General features: G+C 36.4%; 1 protein-coding gene across 3 annotated transcripts in view; it reads right to left on the bottom strand.

Annotated features, from left to right (window-relative positions):
• OPRK1 (opioid receptor kappa 1) overlaps nucleotides 1–23,238 on the bottom strand; it is a 69,177-nt gene that overhangs the window by 8,334 nt on the left and 37,605 nt on the right. Inside the window, exon 2 of one of the 3 annotated variants that reach the window (XM_053715037.1) lies at nucleotides 15,501–15,513. The exons of the other annotated variants lie outside the window; for them this stretch is intronic. Coding sequence (XP_053571012.1) covers nucleotides 15,501–15,513 — 13 coding nt within the window. The remainder of the gene's footprint in view (nucleotides 1–15,500; nucleotides 15,514–23,238) is intronic. 3 annotated transcript variants of the gene reach the window in all.

Genomic DNA, 23,238 nt, shown 5'->3' on the forward strand with positions numbered 1-23,238 from the left:
CACTGGTCGTTAAGGGTTTTTTCAGGCCATAATAGCACAAGTCTAGCAAGAACACGCTATTAATGCCCTCCCTCCAGCAGGCTTTGTGGAATAGAGCAGTCTCAACGCTGGTGGCAAGACCACATTATAAAACAATCAAGTCCCCAAAAAAGGCCAGCGACATACAGGGTACGTCGCTGGTCCTTAAGGGGTTAAATTGGTTCCATGTAAGGTACAGACCTTATTTGTTTGGTGCATTAAAACAGGTTATCCTAAAGACGACAAATAGATTGAAATGGGTTTGACATTGGAAGCCTCACAGTAATCCATTCAACTGGTATTGGAAGGCTATTTGGACTGATTGTAATCCTGGTCTGTGTTAAAGGGATAGTATAGTCAAAATTAAACTTCCATTATCCAGAAAAAACATGCAATTTTAATCAACCTTCTAATTTACTTCTATTATCAATTTGTCTTAGTTCTCTTGGTATCTTTATTTGAATGTAAGCTAAGGAGCCAGGCCATTTTTGGTTCAGAACCTGGGTAGCGCTTGCTGAATGTAGTCTAAATGTAGTCCCCAATCAGCAAGTTTTATCTAGGTGCTGAACCAAAAATTGTCAGGCTCAAATGATTACATTCTTGCTTTTTCAAGTTCAAGTTGAAAGTTGCTTAAAATTGCCTGCTCTATCTGAATCATGAAAGTTTCATTTTGACTAGACTATTCCTTTAATAAACATCAATCAATGTCATAAACATAATAGCATAATGTAAAGCAGAGCTCAAAATCAATACATTGCACTGAGATGCAAATGGTCGGTTCATTTTAAATATTATAATGTTTAAAAAAAAATGTTTCCATTTTTGTGAGTGTGCAATGTTTAAAAAGTCCACAATGCTGCAGTCATTTTAAAATATCACTGTAATGATATTTTAAGCTATCTGTCTGCTGTTAAGGGAAATTGTACTTTATGAAAGAGAGAAATATGGGCTTTTTTTCACTTCTCATTTTAATTGAAAGCTGAATCTTTTTGAAAACTTATTCTCTTTATTGGTTTATTTATAAGTTAACCTGGTCTACTTAAACACTCATTACCTTAAGCAATGATTCACAGAGCAGCGTATGGGTTGCTTAGTAACTAAATCAGCATTTAGAAAACCTTTCTATGTCTTGAACCACAGAAATAAGACCAAATCCAATATATGTGTTTTTACAATGTTACCACTCTACCCTTTTATACACTCCAGTAAATATACACGTTCCGCTATTTCACAAGTAACACAGTAAATATACAAAATGTATCTACCTTTGCAGTCTCTTACACAAAGTTAATTAGGCAGTTAAAAGATTGTCAAATATAAATCCAGGGGAATTTATTTTACAATGAAATTCTAGCAGTAATAGTGGACTTTGAAATATAAGTAGAACATATATTTAGAAGGGATTCTTACTCCTTTTTTTTTTCACATACCTTCCTATGACCACATAAAATGTATTATATAAAATGTCATGCAAAGAATTATTTTAGTTACTATTTTCTTTATGAGTAGTCTATTTTTTGTGTATCTAATATCATGTTTCATTTCATTTCTGTTTATCAAATATTTTGTATAATATAACGAATAATGATTTTTTATTAACAAAATTAAATTTGCAAAGATTTCCTAGAATAAGAATACCCAGAGAGATATATTGCTTAGAATTCCTAAATTAGGCATTGGAATTTGTGGGATTTCTTTAGAGCATGTTTTATGTCTACACAGGTATGTCTGTGTGTGTTTTTGTTTTTATGGGAAAACCTACTTAACTGACCCATTTTTAGTGGGGCATTTTACCCAAGAAATGGTTAGTAATAAATCTACCAATAACTCCCACAGGTGCAGTAGAAGCTTAGGAACATCTGTCAAATGATATTGTCCAACAAATCAATGTTTCTTCTCATGTCAAAAACAGCGACTATATTTCAGGCTCACACAATTATTCCTGGCTAAGACCATGAAGAGGGATTAAGCCTGAAATGTTTGTTTGGTGTTAACCCACATGAATAAAAATTAATGGATTTTTCTTGGATGGCACTGCTGTCATTTGCACTTAGCTATGTTTAGGAGCCTGCACAATAACTCCTATAGCTTGCACATTCAGTGTATGCATATTTGCTGGACTTGGTGAGCACTTACTGTATTAAAAGATGTAAGCATCTGCCTTAAAGGAAAATATAGTGATATAATTAAAGATTTATGGAGTTATGAACATTCTACTTTATTTAATTCATTAATAACATGAGGTTTCACAAATGGAAGTAAAAAAATATTAACAAATTATTATTTATTAATTGAAAAATAATTCCCAGGTTTTTACAGGTAATGCTGAGTATGGATGTAAAACTTGGTTATTAACTATGATTATCCGCAACCCAGTGAAAGGTAAACATAACCACAACCTGGCACCTAAGAAGACAGGTGCCATCATTTAGTGCACCTTTAAAGAACATGATTCTACCTTTTGGAAGAAAAAAGGAGAGGAGGCAGAGGAACAGTATCGAACATCAGATGATAGCTTAGTGACAGTTAAAGGGACAGTCTACTTGAAAATGTTTGTATAAAAAAATGGTAATCCCTTTATTACCCATTCCCCAATTTTGCATAACTAACACTGTTATATTAATACACTTTTTATCTCTGTGATTACCGTGTATCTAAGCCTCTGCAGACTGCCCCTTATCTCAGTTATTTCGACAGACTTGCATTTTAGCCAATCAGTCCTGACTCATAAGTAACTCCACTGGAGTAAGCACAATGTTATCTATATGGCACACATGAACTAGCTCTGTCTGGCTGTGAAACTGTCAAAATACACTGAGATAAAAGGCGGCATTCAAGGGCTTCGAAATTAGCATATGTAGTTAGTTTTTAAAAAAGAATACCAAGAGAACAAAGCAAATGTGATGCTAAAAGTAAATTGGAAAGTTTATTAAAATTGCATGCCCTAGCTGAATCATGAAAGTTTAATTTTCACTAGACTGTCCCTTTAATCTCAACCATGATTTCTGCAATGATAATCCACACAACAAACCAATAAACATATTTTATAAAGAAACAAAACAACCATTAAAATAAAAAATAGAAACGATCTTATGTCTAGAATATTTATATTAAAAACATATAAAAAAACTCAGTGACTTTTTTAAATAGTTTTTTTCCCTGATGCAGCTAAGGTAAAGAATGAATGTGTTACAGATATCAGTGTTCCTCAATTTTACCCTCAATTACTTCTAACAGGTCAGAATTTAATTACCTGCCATGTGTGGTCAGCTGCCCACTCACCGTGACTGACCTACCTGTAATACAGTAGGGAAATCCTTGGTATCTGTTCAGTTAATGACATTTGAAGGCCAGTGTAGAGAAATATTGATATTACGTGTGTCAAAAGGAAAGTGTAAAGTAAAGTGTATATGCCATGATGATATGTGCCAGGGAAAGTGTTCTATACCCAAGTATGCCACAATAGGATTTGCCTGATAAGCTGTGTATGTGATACAGGCAATGTGACATTAGATACAAAAATATAATAAAATTAATATTACTTCACTCATTCGTTTTTTAACTAATTTAAGTGACATAATGTTAAAAAGATGTATGTGTGTGTATGTGTGTGTGTGTGTGTGTGTGTGTGTGTGTGTGTATGTGTGTGTGTGTATGTATGTGTGTATGTATGTGTGTGTGTGTGTGTGTGTATGCGTGTATGTGTGTGTGTGTGTATGCGTGTATGTGTATGCGTGTATGTGTGTGTGTGTGTATGCGTGTATGTGTGTGTGTGTGTGTGTATATGCGTGTATGTGTGTGTGTGTGTGTATGTGTGTGTGTGTGTGTGTGTGTGTGTATGCGTGTGTGTATGTATGTGTGTGTGTGTGTGTGTGTGGAAGTCTATGCATGCAAACCTTCAAATCCCTCCTTACTTGTCAGTGGCAGTACAAATAATAGTAAAATTAAACATTACTTCTGTGAGCACTTTATTTACTTAAAGGGGTAGAAAGGTCAACATTTATATGTGCATGGGTTTATTTCAATTTACAATATCAGCATTTGTTCAATATACTTCCTTTAGCAAAAAACACTTCTAGAAAAAGTTATTACTGTTTTTCTTCAGCATATGCACATATTCTGCAAAGGCTGTGCACTAGTATTCAAACACCACACCTTCTTAGAGTGCTGGCAGTGGTGAGTATTGCTTCTGAAGACGTACTTTGTGTCCAACAAGCCACTGCTGACTCTCTGAGAAAGTGTGGTGCATGAGCCTTCAAAGGTTATGTGCGTATGAAGCAGTTTTTGCTAATGGAAGTATATTACAAAAATGCTTATATTTCAAATTGAAATGCATTCATGCACATTTCATTTTTGACTGTTCTTTCCCTTTAATTATGCAAATCTAGGTAACCAGTTGACTTGCCAAACAGAGTTGTACAATAAAGTTTAGACAATTTTTATTAAATGGATATTTGCACATGCCTATGTAAAACATTAACCCATTTTGAATGTAACTCAGACAAGGAGTAATAGTTTAAAAATATGATTAAAATAAATAATGGGCACATTATATTATAGATTTTCCTTTACCCTTGGTACCAGACTACTGCTTTAATACTGTATTGCTTTTAATTGATTGACCCTTTTTTTGTGCCCACATAATTGCAATAAAAAAAAAATTGTTTATAAATACCACTTGCATACTGCTCATTAGCAGAAACACAGATTTTTTTTAAAGTTATGCACTGCTTGAGTACCTTGCTGTCAACATGCCTGAATATAAACCTTGTAGGTTCTTCCAGGAGAATTAGCTAGAGGCAACGAATGGCAAATAGAATAAAGAGGAACAATTGGTTTAGGTCAACAGGACCAGAAACAGGCTCTGTATGGCTAGAGAAGTTATGGAACCATAACTGGTCTAGCTATTCAGATGCCTTTTCTGGTCCATTTGAATTGGACCGATTGTTCCTCTTTAATCTATGTGTCATTTATTGTCTTTGTGCTTTACATTCCTTTATGTTTTCTTTTCCTTAATGGGTCTGACAGAGTCTTCATCATACCACTTCTTACACCTCTTAACTATTATCCTGTTTCACTATGTATACGCATGTTTGTATGTGCGTGTCTCTGTGAAATCAAGATCAAGCTGTTTTCTAGGGTGTTTAACGATGTCTACACATTTTTATTATCTCAATAACACTTTGGTTAATCACAATAATCTCCATCTTCTACTGAACTCTTGAATACTTACTAACTCTACTATAATAGCTAAAAAATAAGGGTTGACTCATCGTTTTATATATACTTTGCTGTGGGGATGTGTCACCTATTTGTTGGTGTATCATTTTTTTTCTTCAGAACTCTAATCCCAGAAAAGAGCTTGAAAATACATATCTAAATCAATGAACACCCTTTATATGCACTGGAAATACCGAATTCAGATGTTATAATATTTTAGAAATTATATTAACTAGGTACTAACAGGATTTAATCTTAGATTAGTAGCTCTATTCAAATGCTGAGATAGTTTATTGCTGATTTTCTTAATAGGATAAAATGATTATAAGTTCATGATAACAGGTGAATAGGAAAATCTGTCACTAATATATCTACAAATGTATATACTTATTTGTCAATTTATGAGTAAAAATCACAGTAAAAATCACATTAGATGCATTATATCCTTAAAATGACTCTGAGCTAGTTACAAGTATTTATTTAGATGAATTTAAATTATGATGATTACTGGTTCTATGCTTTATGCACATAGAGGGAGCTCTGTAATAAAATGTACTAACATTCGGCTAGATTCCGAGTTTTGCGTCAACAGGGGTGCGGTGCTAACGAGCAGTTTATGCTCACCGCTCACTTACAGACAGCGCTGGTATTACGGGTTTTTACAAACCCAGCGTTAACTGCAAAAAAAGTGATCGTAGAGCAAACTTTTTTTCCACATCTCACCTCAATACCAGTGCTGCTTAAGTCAGCGGTGAGCTGGTGTAACGTGCTCATGCACAATTTCCCCATAGGAATCAATGGGGGAGAGACGGCTGGAAAAAAACCTAACACCTGCAAAAAAGCAGCGTTTATCTCCTAACGCAGCCCCATTGATTACTATGGGGAAATAAAATGTATGTCTACACCTAACACCCTAACATGAACCCCTAATCTTACACTTATTAACCCCTAATCTGCCACCCCCGACATCGCTGACACCTACATTATATTGATTAACCCCTAATCTGCCGCTCCGGACACCGTCGCCACCTACATTATACTTATTAACCCCTAATCTGCTGCCCCCAACATCGCCGACACCTACATTATATTTATTAACCTCTAATCTGCCACCCCAATGTTGCTGCCACCTACCTACACTTATTAACCCCTAATCTGCCACCGTTGAGGACTTTGGCCCGGTTGGGTGAAGACTTCTCCCGGTATGGTGATCTTCAAGGGGTTAAGGTTAGGTTTTTTAAGGGAGTATTGGGTGGGTTTTAGAGTAGGGTTGGTTGTGTGGGTGGTGGGTTTTAATCTTGGGGGGGATTTATAATTTTTTGACAGGTAAAAGAGCTGATTACTTTGGGGCAATGCCCCACAAAAGGCCCTTTTAAGGGCTATTTGTAATTTAGTGTAGGGTAGGACTTTTTTATTTTGGGGGGGCTTTTTTATTTTGTTAATGGGATTAGATTAGGTGTAATTATCTTAAAATTCTTGTAATTTGTTTATTATTTTCTGTAAATTAGTGTGGTTTTTTTTGTACTTTAGATCATTTTATTTAATTGTATTTAATTGTATTTAATTTAGGGAATTAATTTAACTGTAGTGTAGTGTTAGGTGTAATTGTAACTTAGGTTAGGTTTTATTTTACAGGTAAATTTGTATTTATTTTAGCTAGGTAGTTATTAAATAGTTAATAACTATTTAATAACTATTCTACCTAGTTAAAATAAATACAAACTTGCCTGTAAAATAAAAATGAACCCTAAGCTAGATACAATGTAACTATTAGTTTTATTGTAGCTATCTTAGGGTTTATTTTACAGGTATTTAGTTTGAAATAGGAATTATTTAGGTAATGATAGGAATTTTACTTAGATTTATTTTAATTATATTTAAGTTAGGGGGTGTTAGGGTTAGACTTAGATTTAGGGGTTAATAAATTTAATATAGTGGCGGCGACGTTGTGGGTGGCAGATTAGGGGTTAATAAGTGTAGGTAGGTGGCAGCGATGTTAGGGACGAAAGATTTTGATATTTTATTAAATACTAGTCCTAAAGCCTGTTTACACGGGCCATTTTTTGCAGTACAGTGGACCCACCCCTTGCGTTCTCTCCCTCCCACTCTCTTTTGCTTTCTCTCTCTCCCCCCTCTCTTTTGGGCTCTCTCTCCCCCTCTCTTTTGAGCTCTCTCTCTCCCCCTTTCTTTTGCGCTCTCTCTCCCCCCCCCTCTCTTTTGCGCTCTCTCTCTGTATCTCCCCTCTCTCTTTCTCTCTCTCTCTCCATCTCCCCTCTCTCTCTCCATCTCCCCTCTCTCTCTCTCCCCTCTCTCTCTCACTCCCCTCTCTCTCTCTCTCTCTCTCTCTTCCCTCTCTCTCTCTCACCTCTCTCTCTCCCCTCTCTCTCTCCCCTCTCTCTCTCCCTTCTCTCTCTCCCTTCTCTCTCTCCCTTCTCTCTCTCTCCCCTCTCTCTTGCTCCCCTCTTTCTCGCCCCCTCTCTCTCTCCCCTCTCTCTTTCTCTCTCCCCTCTCTCTTTCTCTCTCTCTCTCTCTCTCTCTCTCTCTCTCTCTCTCTCTCTCTCTCTCTCTCTCTCTCTCTCTCTCTCTCTCTCTCGCTCCCCCTCTCTCTCCTTCCTCTCTCTCCCCCCTCTCTCTCCTTTCTCTCCCCCCCCTCTCTCTCTCTCCCCCCTCTCTCTCTCCTCTCTCTCTATCTCCCCCCTCTGTCTCTCTCTCTCCCCTCTCTCTCTCTCCCCTTCTGTCTCTCTCTCTCCCCTCTCTCTCTCTATCTCCTCTCTCTCTTTCTCTCTCTCTCTCTCCTCTCTCTCTTCTCTCTCACTCCTCTCTCTCTCTCTCCCTCCTCTCTCTCCCCTCCCTCTCCCCTCTCTCTCTCCTCTCTCCCTCCTCTCTCTCCCTCCTCTCTCTCCCCTCTCTCTCTCCCCCCCTCTCTCTCTCTCTCTCTCCTCTCTCTCTCCCCCCCTCTCTCTCTCTCTCTCTCTCTCTCTCTCGCCTTTCTCTATCTCCCCCCTCTGTCTCTCTCCCCTCTCTCTCTCTCTCTCTCTCTCTCTCCCCCTCTCTCTCTCTCTCCCTCTCTTTCTCCCCCTCTCTCTCTCCCCTCTCTCTATCTTTTGCGCTCTCTCTTTCCCCCCTCTCTTTTGCGCTCTCTCTCTATCTCCCCTCTCTCTTTCTCTCTCCCTCTCCATCTCCCCTCTCTCTCCCCCCCCTCTCTTTCTCTCACCCCTCTCTCTCTCTCCCCCTCTCTCTCCCCTCTCTCTCTCTTTCTCCCCTCTTGTAACTGATCCTCACGCAGGGTCTGGAGTCAGGTGTCGCTGCTGTTTCAATTGTGGAGGTGCGCGTGCGAGGTGTCTCAGCTGTGCGCTGCGCTTGTAACTGATCCTCACGCTGCTGTTTCAATTGCGGAGGTGCGCGTTTGAGGTCGGGTGCGCGTGCGAGGCCAGGTGTGTGGGTGCGCTGCTGCACGGAGGTCCGCGTGCGAGGAGGTTAATCTAAGGCCAGGTGTGTTTGTCCGCGCGCAGTCTCTACTGCGCATGACGGCTTCAGACACACTTGGCCTTTTATAATATAGGATAACTATAACCTTCTTTGGTTTAAATATATTTATATGTTAATAAGTTGCTATGATTATTTTTTTTTAAATAAGTTGTTATGATTTATTTTTTAAAATACATTTTCATCAACGCTCCTTTCAGATGCGAGGCCAGAGGTGCACGTGCGAGGTGTCTCAGCTGTGCGCTGTGCTTGTAACTGATCCTCACGCTGCTGTTTCAATTGCGGAGGTGCGCGTTTGAGGTTGGGTGCGCGTGCGAGGCCAAGTGTGTGGGTGCGCTGCTGCACGGAGGTCCGCGTGCGAGGAGGTTAATCTAAGGCCAGGTGTGTTTGTCCGCGCACAGTCTCTACTGCGCATGACGGCTTCAGACACACTTGGCCTTTTATAATATAGGATAACTATAACCTTCTTTGGTTTAAATATATTTATATGTTAATAAGTTGCTATGATTATTTTTTTTAAAATAAGTTGTTATGATTTTTTTTTTTTAAATACATTTTCATCAACGCTCCTTTCAGATGAAAGCGTGTGTTGCATGTGCGTGTGCTTTGGAGTAACTCTATCAATGTACAGTAAATAGATTATAGAGGTGACTGCCATTTTTTATTGTAGCCACCTACTAATGACCTATGTGTATTATAGAAGGAGTGATAGGGGTTCCTATAAAAAATATATATTTTTTTTTTTATAAAACTCTATGAACTCTATGACTTGGTGTCTGTTTTCTTAATTGTTTCAAGTTGATTTTGTGTTGCTCAACACAAATTGTACCATGTTTACATAACATTGTGTAAGGACTACTGCACAAACTTTTTGTGTGACTAGCAATGGTGGTAAACAAGGTATTTGCATGATATATATATATGTTATAGTCACAATTATAAATATAAATGGAAAAAGTCTAATAGTAAAATTAACTTTAGGAAATAAAATTAGACAAAGTTCTTTCAGAAACATACTACATTTTAAGCATCATTTTCAGGCAATTTAAACATGCTTGAAATTGCATAATTTACTATGCAATTTTTAGGTTTTTGAGTAATGATGGCATTTATAAAAATCCATCACTTTGAAAAACACTCTATCAGAGATTTCAATGCAGTTTGCAAGTAATTGGAAATAATAGCAATTACCTGTAGGATTTCTGATAACCCATTAGGTTGTTTATAATCTTTGTTGAAAACATGTTTTTATTCCAGAACATAAATTATTTTATCTCGCATTAGGATATATTATCCAGCAAGATATTTTTAAATTGTTAAACAGAAATGCTGAAATATAAATACATGTCAAGCGAGCAAACAGTGTATACCATTACAGTTTAAATTTTATTGCTTTACTATTGTTTATTTACTGTGGGTTGTCATTAAAATATTATTAACTACTTTATTTGCCATAGAGTCTGTTAGTTGTTATCCCTTTGTTTTAAGTTATTATCCTCATAAACCTTACACTTCGGAGACATTTGTCATCTCTTTGCTGAAGCTATTTTTACTCTTTTCCGCTCGTAACAATATTCTTCTCTAGTTACCCACACAAATGATGTATATATATATATATATATATATATATATATATATATATATATACTGTAGGTGACATAAAGGTAAAAACAGCAATGTTTTGGGTCCACCTGACCCTTAGTTATGACTAAGGGTCAGGTGGACCCAAAACGCTGCTGTTTTTAACTTTATATAAAGAAATAGTGCTGACGCCAATTCACTTTTAGATTATATTTGAGAGAAACTGCAGGACCCTCTGGCATGCGTGCACTTCTACTTGACAAAACTGACTGTTTACTTACAGATTGGTGCTGACCTATCACCATTTTTTGTATATATATATATATATATATATATATATATATATATATATATATATATATATATAGTATATATACTACCACAAATGAAAAATACAATGCTGCTGTATGGAATGCAAAACAATGGGCATTTTTCTATCATTTCTATAGAGTACATGGCAAACATTAAAGGGACATTAAAAACAAATCTTTTCTTTAACCCTTTAAGCACATAATTTTTCTTAGTTTCTGTGCTTAAATGACCCAAGCAATTTTTCATTTTTGCTCACTATTGGTTTCACCTTAATTATCGTCTATCGTCTATCTTGTTAAGTGAACCCATACATATTGTACACCATTTTCTTAAAAGACAAACAGGCCTTTCTAGTGATACCCTATATGGGTATATACAATAATAATAAATATGAATTTAATACTGAAACTGTGAGGAAAAAAATTGAAAAAAAGGGTTTTTTTGCAGTTTTCTTCATAACAATTTCTATAAAACTAGTGTAGCTAAGAAAAAATAAAACCAAATAGATTTATAATGTTGTCCTGATTTTAGGAATATCCCATATCTATGTTTTCAAGTAATTTATAGCAAACATAAGTCAAATACTACAAAGATGTAATTGTTGGTTTAATGCTAAAATTTGCTATGCTTGGATTGTAAATAGTGGTCACCTAATTCAAATGGATAAACAAAAGTATATATCTGTATAATTTAGACACCCCAGAGTATTTATCTAGAGGTATTTTGACACGGGTTTAACCCTTTAATTACCAAGGGCAGAATAATAAAATTTAAGGGTAAAAACACACACACTAAAACAGTTAAAATAAAATTATATAAAAAAACTTTATTAAAATAAATCTTATTTTAAAAATATATACAACACTTTATTAAAATACACTTTTTTTAGTGTATGTACTTACTGATAGATACAGGGAGGGGCCAATTCAAGACATTGATAACAAACAATGCCTTGTCATTTTTGACGTGATCACTGTGACTGGTTGTCACAGTAATCACATGACCATGAGCCAATTTTTTGTGTATGACCGGACTGCCTCATACCTGAGGCATCCAATGATTGGCCACTGATCCTGATACCAGCATGCATTACAGCATGCTAGTATCTCAGTTCCATTTTAAGTATATAATCACTGTCACTAGCTGTCATAGTGATTGTATGCACAATAACTAATTTTTTACAGTTACTGTACTGTTGCTGGCTAGCCTCACATTCAGGCTCCTATCGGCAGCATGAGATACACGGAAATCGTAGAGTGTATCTCATGAATGGCGGCACAACACTGACAGGCATGAGATCACAGGAAACCTTGTCCCTGATATCGCTAGCCTGGGGTGTCCTCCATTACACTATTTCTGCACTGCCTCACTCCTGAGGAATGCAAAAATAGCATGTTATACCGAAAGAGGCAAAACAGGTGCCCTAACACTCCAGAACACAAGGCATGGTCCTTAAAGGGACACTGAACCCAAATGTTTCTTTCGTGATTCAGATGGAGCATGCAATTTTAAGCAACTGCCTAATTTACTCCTATTATCAATGTTTCTTCGTTCTCTTGCTATCTTTATATAAAAAAGAAGGCATCTAAGCTTTTTTCTTGATTCAGCACTCTGGACAGCAGTTTTTGACTGGTGGATGAATTTATCCACCAATCAGCAAGGACAACCTAGGTTGTTCACCAAAAATGGGCCGGCATCTAAACTTACATTCTTGCATTTCAAATAAAGATACCAAGAGAATAAGGAACATTTGATAATAGGAGTAAATTACAAAGTTGCTTAAAATTTTATGCTCTATCTGAATCACAAAAGAAAAAAATTGGGTTCAGTGTCCCTTTAAGGGCTAAATGACAAGAACTTTCTTTCTGTTAAGGGGTTAATGGTTCATAAAGTGTGTAAAATGTTAAAAGATTTTACAATTTGCTTCTATTATCACATTCACTTGCACATTTCTGGAGCCCTATATGGCAGCAGTTTTCCAATAATGATTTTAACAATGTTATACATTGTGCAATCACAGCTAACACTTAGGACTCAAAAGTGTATAATATTATTAAAAGCCATAGGGCTCGATTTAACATTAGGCGGACGGACAAGGTTAGCTGTTATGAACCTCGACCATTCAATCCTCGACCACTGATTGTGTAATACTGCCCCCTGCTTGTGCTCGGCCAATGGCGTGCAAGAGGGGCTGTTAATCATCATGATCTGATCCGAATGGGATGGTTTCAATCTGCCACCTAAAGTGTTGTGTACAGGTTAAGCAGCAGCAGTCTTTAGCGAGCCTGAAACGCTGGGGCTCCAAAACTGCTATAGCAGCTTGGTAAATGGAGCCCATATAGTGCTCCAGACAGATACACACTGCATAAATATGCTCTTTAGCAATGAACACCATGAGGGCAAAGTAAACTTGATCATTGAAGTAAATTGTAAACTTTAAAAAAAAATGGTATCTGAATAATGAAATAAAAAAGTGGTGTTTCATGTCCCTTCTCCAAAGCTCTTGGGTCAGACAAAAATCTAAAGCTTTATCAGTGCTGCAAGGCCTGTAAGGGATTCTCTAATGGTACTTTTTACATTTAGAGCTATGTATTTCACTAAGGGCCAACTGTTGTGTAACCATCTTCACAATATAAAAATGTCTGCATTGCAGTCAAGATTGCAGCTGAAATGTTCTAAAGGGATGAAGGCAGAAATATTGCCACCTACAGAAAAGGTGTAATTAAAAAGATCCCTTAAAACTGTAGTGAATGGCAATACAATTTAGATGTGGGAAACAAAAGCAAAACCTTTCTTTCATGTAATTGGCAAGAGTCCATGAGCTAGTGACGTATGGGATATACAATCCTACCAGGAGGGGCAAAGTTTCCCAAACCTCAAAATGCCTATAAATACACCCCTCACCACACCCACAATTCAGTTTTACAAACTTTGCCTCCTATGGAGGTGGTGAAGTAAGTTTGTGCTACGTTGATATGCGCTTCTCAGCATTGTTGAAGCCCAATTCCTCTCAGAGTACAGTGAATGTCAGAGGGACGTGAAGGGAGTATCACCTATTGAATACGATGATTTCCCTAACGGGGGTCTATTTCATGGGTTCTCTGTTATCGGTCGTAGAGATTCATCTCCTACCTCCCTTTTCAGATCAACGATATACTCTCAATTTACCATTACCTCTACTGATAACCGTTTCAGTACTGGTTTGGCTATCTGCTATATGTGGATGGGTGTCTTTCGGTAAGTATGTTTTTTATTACTTAAGACACATCAGCTATGGTTTGGCACTTTATGCATTTATATAATGTTCTAAATATATGTATTGTAGTTATATTTGCCATGAGTCAGGTTCATGTATTTCCTTCTGCAGACTGTCAGTTTCATATTTGGGGAAAATAAACTTTTTTTTTTAGAATTTTTTTCTTACCTGGGGTTTAGTCTTTTTTCAATTGACTACTTCTTGCAAATTGCGGGTGGTATTAGGCCCACTTGTGCGCCAAATGCTAGACTTTATTGCATCATTCTTGGCGCGAGAATTCTTTTGGTGCGAAAAATATGTCTATGACGCAACTTCATCATTTCAGTGTCATTTCCGGTTATTATTGGCGCAAAAAAAGTTTTCAGTTACGTTGTGCGTCATACTTGGCGCCAAACTTTTTCATTATTTTAATACCCCATTGATGTTTGCCTCTTGCCTATTTCTCTATCAGAGGGCTATGCTATTTGCATTTTTTCCCATTCCTGAAACTGTCATATAAGGAAATTGATAATTTTGCTTTATAGGTTGTTTTTTCTTTTACATTTTGCAAGATGTCTCAATCTGATCCTGCCTCAGAAGTTTCTGCTGGAGCATTGCTGCCTGACATCGGTTCTACCAAAGCTAAGTGCATTTGTTGTAAGAGTGTGGAATTTATTTCACCGAATGTCATTTGTAATAGTTGTCATGATAAACTTTTACATGCAGATAGTGTGTCCATCAGTAATAGTACATTGCCAGTTGCAGTTCCTTCAACTTCTAATGTACATGATATACCTATGAATTTTAAAGAATTTGTTTCTGATTCTATCCAGAAGGCTTTGTCTGCATTTCCACCTTCTAATAAACGTAAAAGGTCTTTTAAAACTTCTAATTCAGTTGATGAAATTTTAAATGACCAACAACATAATAATTTATCCTCCTCTGATGAGGATCTATCTGATACAGAAGATCCTTCCTCAGACATTGACACTGACAAATCTACTTATTTATTTAAAATAGAGTATATGCGTTCTTTATTGAAAGAAGTGTTAATTACTTTGGATATTGAGGTAACCAGTCCTCCTGACGTTAAGTCTAATAAACATTTAAATGCTGTTTTTAAACCTGTGGTTTCTCCAGGGGTTTTTCCTATTCCTGAGGCTATTTCTGATATGATTTCTAAGGAATTGAATAAGCCAGGTACTTCTTTTATTCCTTCTTCAAGGTTTAAAAAATTGTATCCTTTACCAGCAAATTCTATAGAGTTTTGGGAAAAAATCCCCAAAGTTGATGAGGCTATTTCTACTCTTGCTAAACGTACCACTATTCCTATGGAAGATAGTACTTCTTTAAGGATCCTTTAGATAGGAAGCTTGAATATTATCTAAGGAAAGCCTATTTATATTCAGGTCATCTTCTCAGACCTGCAATTTCTTTGGCTGATGTTGTGGCTGCATCAACTTTCTGGTTGGAGAATATAGCGCAACAAGAATTGGATTCTGACATGTGTAGCATTATTTGCTTACTGCAATATGCTAATCATTTTATTTGTGATGCCATTTTCGATATTATCAAAATTGATTTTAGATCCATGTCTTTAGCTATATTAGCTAGAAGAGCTTTGTGGCTTAAATCTTGGAATGCTGATATGACATCTAAATCTAGATTACTATCTCTTTCTTTCCAAGGTAATAATTTATTTGGTTCTCAGTTGGATTCTATTATTTCGACTGTTACTGGGGGAAAGGGAGTTTTTCTGCCTCAGGATAAAAAACCTAAGGGTAAATCTAAGGCTTCTAAGGCTTCTAACCGTTTTCATTCCTTTTGTCAAAATAAGGAACAAAAACTCAATCCTTCCCCCAAGGAATCTGTTTCCAATTGGAAGCCTTCCTCAAATTGGAATAAATCCAAGCCATTTAAGAAACCAAAGTCAGCCCCTAGGTCCACATGAAGGTGCGGCCCTCATTCCAGCTCAGCTGGTAGGGGGCAGATTAAGGTTTTTCAAGGATATTTGGATAAATTATGTCCAAAATCAATGGATTCAGAGCATTGTCTCTCAAGGGTATCGAATAGGATTCAGAGTAAGACCTCCTGTGAGAAGATTTTTTCTTTCACATATCCCAGCAAATCCAGTAAAAGCTCAGGCTTTCCTGAAGTGTGTTTCAGACCTGGAGTCTTCAGGGGTAATCATGCCAGTTCCTTTTCAGGAACAAGGTTTGGGCTTTTATTCAAATCTATTCATTGTCCCAAAGAAGGAAAATTTATTCAGACCAGTTCTGGATCTGAAAATTTTGAATCGTTATGTAAGAGTACCAACTTTCAAGATGGTGACTATAAGGACTATTCTGCCTTTTGTTCAGTGAGGACATTATATGTCCACAATAGACTTGCAGGATGCATACCTTCATATTCCGATTCATCCAGAACATTATCAGTTCCTGAGATTCTCTTTTCTAGACAAGAATTACCAATTTTTTGCTCTTCCATTTGGCCTAGCAACAGCTCCAAGAATCTTTTCAAAGGTTCTAGGTGCCCTACTCTCTGTAATCAGAGAACAGGGTATTTCCTTATTTGGATGATATCTTGGTACTAGCTCAGTCTTTACATTCTGCAGAATCTCTCACGAATCAACTAGTGTTGTTTCTTTGGAAACATGGTTGGAGGATCAATTTACCAAAAAGTTTCTTCATTCCTCATGAAGTCCATGAAGCCCACCCTTTTTTACGGTGGTTATAATTTTTTGTATAAAGCACAATTATTTCCAAATTTCTTTTGTTGATGCTTTCTACTCCTTTCTTTATCACCCACTGCTTGGCTATTCGTTAAACTGAATTGTGGGTGTGGTGAGGGGTGTATTTATAGGCATTTTGAGGTTTGGGAAACTTTGCCCCTCCTGGTAGGATTGTACATCCCATACGTCACTAGCTCATGGACTCTTGCCAATATGAAAGAAATTAATTTATCAGGTAAGTTCTTACATAAATTATGTTTTTGTTACAATAAATATAATATTTGAATTTGAATGCAAAATTCGAATTCAAATGTCACATTCCATTTCAAATATTACATTTATAAAACACAGTATTAGACTAGAAATACTATTTTGAATTTGAATGTGACATTTGAATTTGAATTTTGCATTCATATTCAAATATTACATTTAAAAAACACAGTATTAGACTAGAAATACTACAGGGAGTGCAGAATTATTAGGCAAGTTGTATTTTTGAGGATTAATTTTATTATTGAACAACAACCATGTTCTCAATGAACCCAAAAAACTCATTAATATCAAAGCTGAATAGTTTTGGAAGTAGTTTTTAGTTTGTTTTTAGTTATAGCTATTTTAGGGGGATATCTGTGTGTGCAGATGACTATTACTGTGCATAATTATTAGGCAACTTAACAAAAAACAAATATATACCCATTTCAATTATTTATTTTTACCAGTGAAACCAATATAATATTTCAACATTCACAAATATACATTTCTGACATTCAAAAACAAAACAAAAACAAATCAGTGACCAATACAGCCACCTTTCTTTGCAAGGACACTCAAAAGCCTGCCATCCATGGATTCTGTCAGTGTTTTGATCTGTTCACCATCAACATTGCGTGCAGCAGTAACCACAGCCTCCCAGACACTGTTCAGAGAGGTGTACTGTTTTCCCTCCTTGTAAATCTCACATTTGATGATGGACCACAGGTTCTCAATGGGGTTCAGATCAGGTGAACAAGGAGGCCATGTCATTAGATTTTCTTCTTTTATACCCTTTCTTGCCAGCCACGCTGTGGAGTACTTGGACGCGTGTGATGGAGCATTGTCCTGCATGAAAATCATGTTTTTCTTGAAGATGCAGACTTCTTCCTGTACCACTGTTTGAAGAAGGTGTCTTCCAGAAACTGGCAGTAGGACTGGGAGTTGAGCTTGACTCCATCCTCAACCCGAAAAGGCCCCACAAGCTCATCTTTGATGATACCAGCCCAAACCAGTACTCCACCTCCACCTTGCTGGCGTCTGAGTCGGACTGGAGCTCTCTGCCCTTTACCAATCAAGCCACAGGCCCATCCATCTGGCCCATCAAGACTCACTCTCATTTCATCAGTCCATAAAACCTTAGAAAAATCAGTCTTGAGATATTTCTTGGCCCAGTCTTGATGTTTCAGCTTGTGTGTCTTATTCAGTGGTGGTCGTTTTTCAGCCTTTCTTACCTTGGCCATGTCTCTGAGTATTGCACACCTTGTGCTTTTGGGCACTCCAGTGATGTTGCAGCTCTGAAATATGGCCAAACTGGTGGCAAGGGGCATCTTGGCAGCTGCACGCTTGACTTTTCTCAGTTCATGGGCAGTTATTTTGCGCCTTGGTTTTTCCACACGCTTCTTGCGACCCTGTTGACTATTTTGAATGAAACGCTTGATTGTTCGATGATCACACTTCAGAAGCTTTGCAATTTTAAGAGTGCTGCATCCCTCTGCAAGATATCTCACTATTTTTGACTTTTCTGAGCCTGTCAAGTCCTTCTTTGACCCATTTTGCCAAAGGAAAGGAAGTTGCCTAATAATTATGCACACCTGATATAGGGTGTTGATGTCATTAGACCACACCCCTTCTCATTACAGAGATGCACATCACCTATTATGCTTAATTGGTAGTAGGCTTTCGAGCCTATACAGCTTGGAGTAAGACAACATGCATAAAGAGGATGATGTGGTCAAAATACTCATTTGCCTAATAATTCTGCACTCCCTGTATTTCAAATGTGAATGGGACATTCAAATTTGAATGTAGCATTCAAATTTGAATATTACATTTACTAAACACAGTTGTAGACTAGAAATATTATTTCAAATTTGAATTTTACATTCAAATTTGAATGTCACATTTGAATTCAAATATTACATTTCGAAATTGAATGAATATATAGCTAAATATTCTATTATTCGAATAAATATTTTTGATTCGAACGAACAAATGTATCAAAATTCGTTTTAAATTTCGAATTTTTAGAAACATTCACCCATCCCTACTCAGCATTTGGCAGCTTCATCGGGATGCCAAGTTGACCCTTCTACAGTCGAATTTGAATGTGACATTTGAATTTGAATGTGACATTCGAATTCGAATATTACATTTATAAAACAGTATTAGACTAGAAATACTATTTTAATTCAAATATTACATTTATAAAACACAGTATTAGACTAGAAATGCTATTTTGAATTTGAATGTGACATTTGAATTCGAATTTTGCATTCAAATTCAAATATTATATTTATTATACACGGTAGACTAGAAATACTATTTTGAATTTGAATGTTACATTCAAATTCAAATGTCATATTTGAATTTGAATATTACATTTAAAAAACACAGTATTAGACTAGAAATTCAAATTCAAAATAATATTTCTAGTTTACAACTGTGTTTACTAAATGTAATATTCAAATTTGAATGCTACATTCAAATTTGAATATTACATTTAGTAAACACAGTTGTAAACTAGAAATATTATTTTGAATTTGAATTTTACATTCAAATTTGAATGTCACATTGGAATTGGAATATTACATTTTGAAATTGAATGGATACATAGCTAAACATTCTATTATTCGAACAAATATTTTCGATTCGAATGAACAAATGTATCAAAATTCAAATTTTTAGAAACATTCGCCCATCCCTACTCAGCATCTGGCAGCTTTATCAGGATGCCAAGTTGACCCTTCTACAGTCCGAAGATGCTTGATCAGGAATGGCCTTTGTGGAAGGGTAGCAGCCAATAAACCACTTTTTCAGAAGGGGGACACGGTGAAAAGGATAAGCTATGCTAAAGCTCACAAAGTTGGAATAAAAATCAGTTGAAAAGAGTGTTATTGTCACGCTCAACCCCTGGGAAGCTCTGGCAGTCTTCTCTGTATGCTTGATTGACAGGTAGACTGAGCCGCCCCTTCCTGATGATGTCACGACCTGGATTTTTATTCCGGGCTTCCTGTTTCTTCAGTGCCCGTTTGTTTGTTACTCTTTGTGGCTCCTGTGAGGACTTCGCTGTGGAATCTCTCTAACTGTCAAACTCTGCAAAGACTGACTATCCTGGTTAATCCTCTAACTTCCTGATAACCTGTTGCCGAACATTGCAAGTACTATTTATTCTGGGAATCTCTCAATCTGCATGTTTACCTGTTGCCAAAACTCTGCAAATACTGTTAATTCAGTGTAAACCTTCAAACTGCTTGATATCCTGTTTCCAAACATTGCAAAGACTGTTTATTCTGTGAAACTCTCAAACTGCATGTTTACCTGTTGCCAAAACTCTGCAAATACTGTTAATTCAGTGTAAACCTTCAAACTGCTTGATATCCTGTTGCCAAACATTGCAAAGACTGTCTATTCTGTGAAACTCTCAAACTGCATGACAACCTGTTGCCAATCCCTGCAAGTACTGATTAATCTGTATTAACCCTCTAACTACCTGTTATCCTGTTATCTAACTGTGCATGTACTGACTATTCAGTATAAACCTACAAACTGCTTGATAACCTGTTGCCAAACTCTTCAAGGACTGACTACACAGTATTAACCCTCAAACTGCCTGATAACAAGTTACCTACTCCTGCATTGTTAACTGTTTCTTGTTTACCCTTCCTCTGTCTGAGTATAAGTGACCATCCCTGCTCTCCTGATTCTGTGGAAGACTTTTCCTGAAACCAGTTCCTTACTCAGAAGTCTTTTTGGCTGATATCTTGAATTACTTTGGACTCAGGCTAATCCTGCTCCATATCGCGAGTACATTGTTTTTTAGAGGTTGTCGTGGGGTCATGTCCTGGATTAAACTCAGAGTGCAAGGGTGTTGTTTAAGTTCGCCCTAGCATTTGGGTCTTCTTCTGGACATTTCCTAACCTGACAGTTATGCAGTGACAAATCCAAGTTTTAAATTTTTGGGTCCAATCTTCAACAATATGTGAGAAGAAGAGTTGGAGAGAGATGGAAGAATGAATGCTTGGGGCCTTCAGTAAAACATGGTGGAGGGTCTGTCCTGATTTGGGACTGCATTTTTGCCAGTGGTGTTGCCGTTATTGTCCAAATTAATGGGATCATGAATGCTGAAAAGTACAGACAGGTTTTTTTTTGATTGGATCATGAATGCTGAAAAGTACAGACAGGTTTTAATTAATTTGGGGTTAGTACTTTCCACACACGATGTGGTCTTTTTGCAAGCAATTTTCATTGCCCTGATATTACAAGTCGATTGCTCACGTGCAGTTGCCTTTTACACAATCCTTTCTGCGCTCAAAGAGCTGTAGTTAACAGTTTTCTGCAACAAAAAAGCTTCAAGAAACACTTCAAAAATGCATTACAAAGTACGGTTACACTCATATTAACACTGTCTATTAAAAATTATTTTAAAAATATATTGCACACAAAAGTTATGAGGGCTAAAAGATAGGAGATCTCGGGTGTTAGAAACAAAAAGCTGATAAAGGGATTTTAAATTGACATACACATACACATACACATACATAGCGAAACATGGATTTATATGTATACAGATATGTTTAACTATGGAGATAATGAAAAAATTTCACATTACAATCTTATGCACATTAAACAATATCTCAGATGGATTTTCAAAGAAATATTCACATATAGATCTAGAGATATCTAGACATATATATAGTCATACACATATCTCACTATAAATAGATATTTCAGTCCAAAATCATCACATATATATAGAAATATTTATTTAGCAATAAATAGAACATATTCTGTTAACAAAACATTCTTGCAATATGAAATATTCTCATTTTCATAAACACTTTTCGAGGAGAATACGTCATGGGCTTTGCACAAAAAGATTAGGGTTTTATTTTTTTATTTGTCTTCTCCATTGACATCTTTGGGGGAATACGTTAATACGCATGCGATCTGGATTTTGGATTACGCGGGTTAACGTGCGTGCAAAATACGTTATTTTGCAACTTGTAATAACTGCACAACCCCAAATACGAAAAAACCTTACTGTACATAGTGTTTTCGCAATTGCGAAAAACATTTGCTGCGTGACTTGTAATCTTGTCCTATGTCATTCCTTCTGGAAAGCGCCGGATTGGGAATGGTTTTATTTTTCAGCATGATAACTATCCCATGCACACTGCAGTGAAATCATATTTGGTGAGAAAAACAGCTGATAAGATACTGACAGTCATGGACTGGTCCCCACAGAGTCCAGACCTGAATATTATAGCGGCAGTATGGGATCATCTGGACAGAGAAATAAATAAAAGACAACATAAATCTAAAGAAGAACTGAAAAGAAGCCTGGTATAATATACCAGAAGATTACTTCAGAAAACGTCAGGACAGTCTCCATAAAAGAGTTCAAGATGTGCTTAGTGCCTAGGGAGGTCACACTAAATACTGACTTTTGCCTGAAGAAGCCATTTTGTTCTGAAAATTGTGTTTTTTTATTATTTTGTGTACATATTCCCTGTATTTTCTGTTTGTATCTTAATAAAGAGACCGAAAAATAAATATGGATGGTCATTAAACCTTGCTAAAACAACCATTTTCTTCCATAATTTAGATAGAACATGCAATTTTAAAAAACTTTCTATTTTGCTTCTTTTATGATTTTTTTCTTTGTTTTCTTGGTATCTTTTCTTGAAAATCAGGGACGTAAGATTAGGAGCATGCAGTGGAGCACTATATGGCAGCAGTTTTGTAAGAATGTTTTTCAATTGCAAGAGCACTAGATGGCAGCACTAGTTCCTGCTATGTATACCCCCCATACCTACCTAGGTATCTTTTCAACAAAGAACACCATGGAAACTAAGCAATTTGATAAGAAGAAATGGGAAACTTTCTAATTTGTATTCTTATGGATTTTTTTTATTTTATATGGGGTGGGTCGCAATACTACAAATAATTTTCTAATATATTTCTAATATATTGTAATGGATCGTATAATAAATTTCAAAAGGCCCCAAGTTACTTTAAAATCCTAATTTTGTTTTTAAGTTAAATAAAATTTTCTGTATTTAAGATAACAGTCTTACATGTCAGAAATCTACCTATACATGTGGTATATACTGTATCATCAAGTATAACCTTAAACAGGATTTATTTTTCCTTCATTAGAGTTTCCAGAAACTTTACTATTTTAATGCAGACAAAATGATTAAGTTGTGCAAAAATGTGTGTATTAAATATTGCAGCAGACGTAAGGGTTCAGCTGTAAAATGGATGATAAAAAGGATGAAATACGGCACATTCCGAAATGATGGTACAAAATATGTGTAGCCAGCTTTCCTACTTGCTACATATTTAGAAAAAAATTCTAATGAATTGAGCCTTCAAAGATAATCTTAAGTAATACTTTTTA

The sequence above is a fragment of the Bombina bombina genome, chromosome 5 (genome assembly GCF_027579735.1).
Source record: "Bombina bombina isolate aBomBom1 chromosome 5, aBomBom1.pri, whole genome shotgun sequence".
Lineage (NCBI taxonomy): Eukaryota > Metazoa > Chordata > Amphibia > Anura > Bombinatoridae > Bombina > Bombina bombina.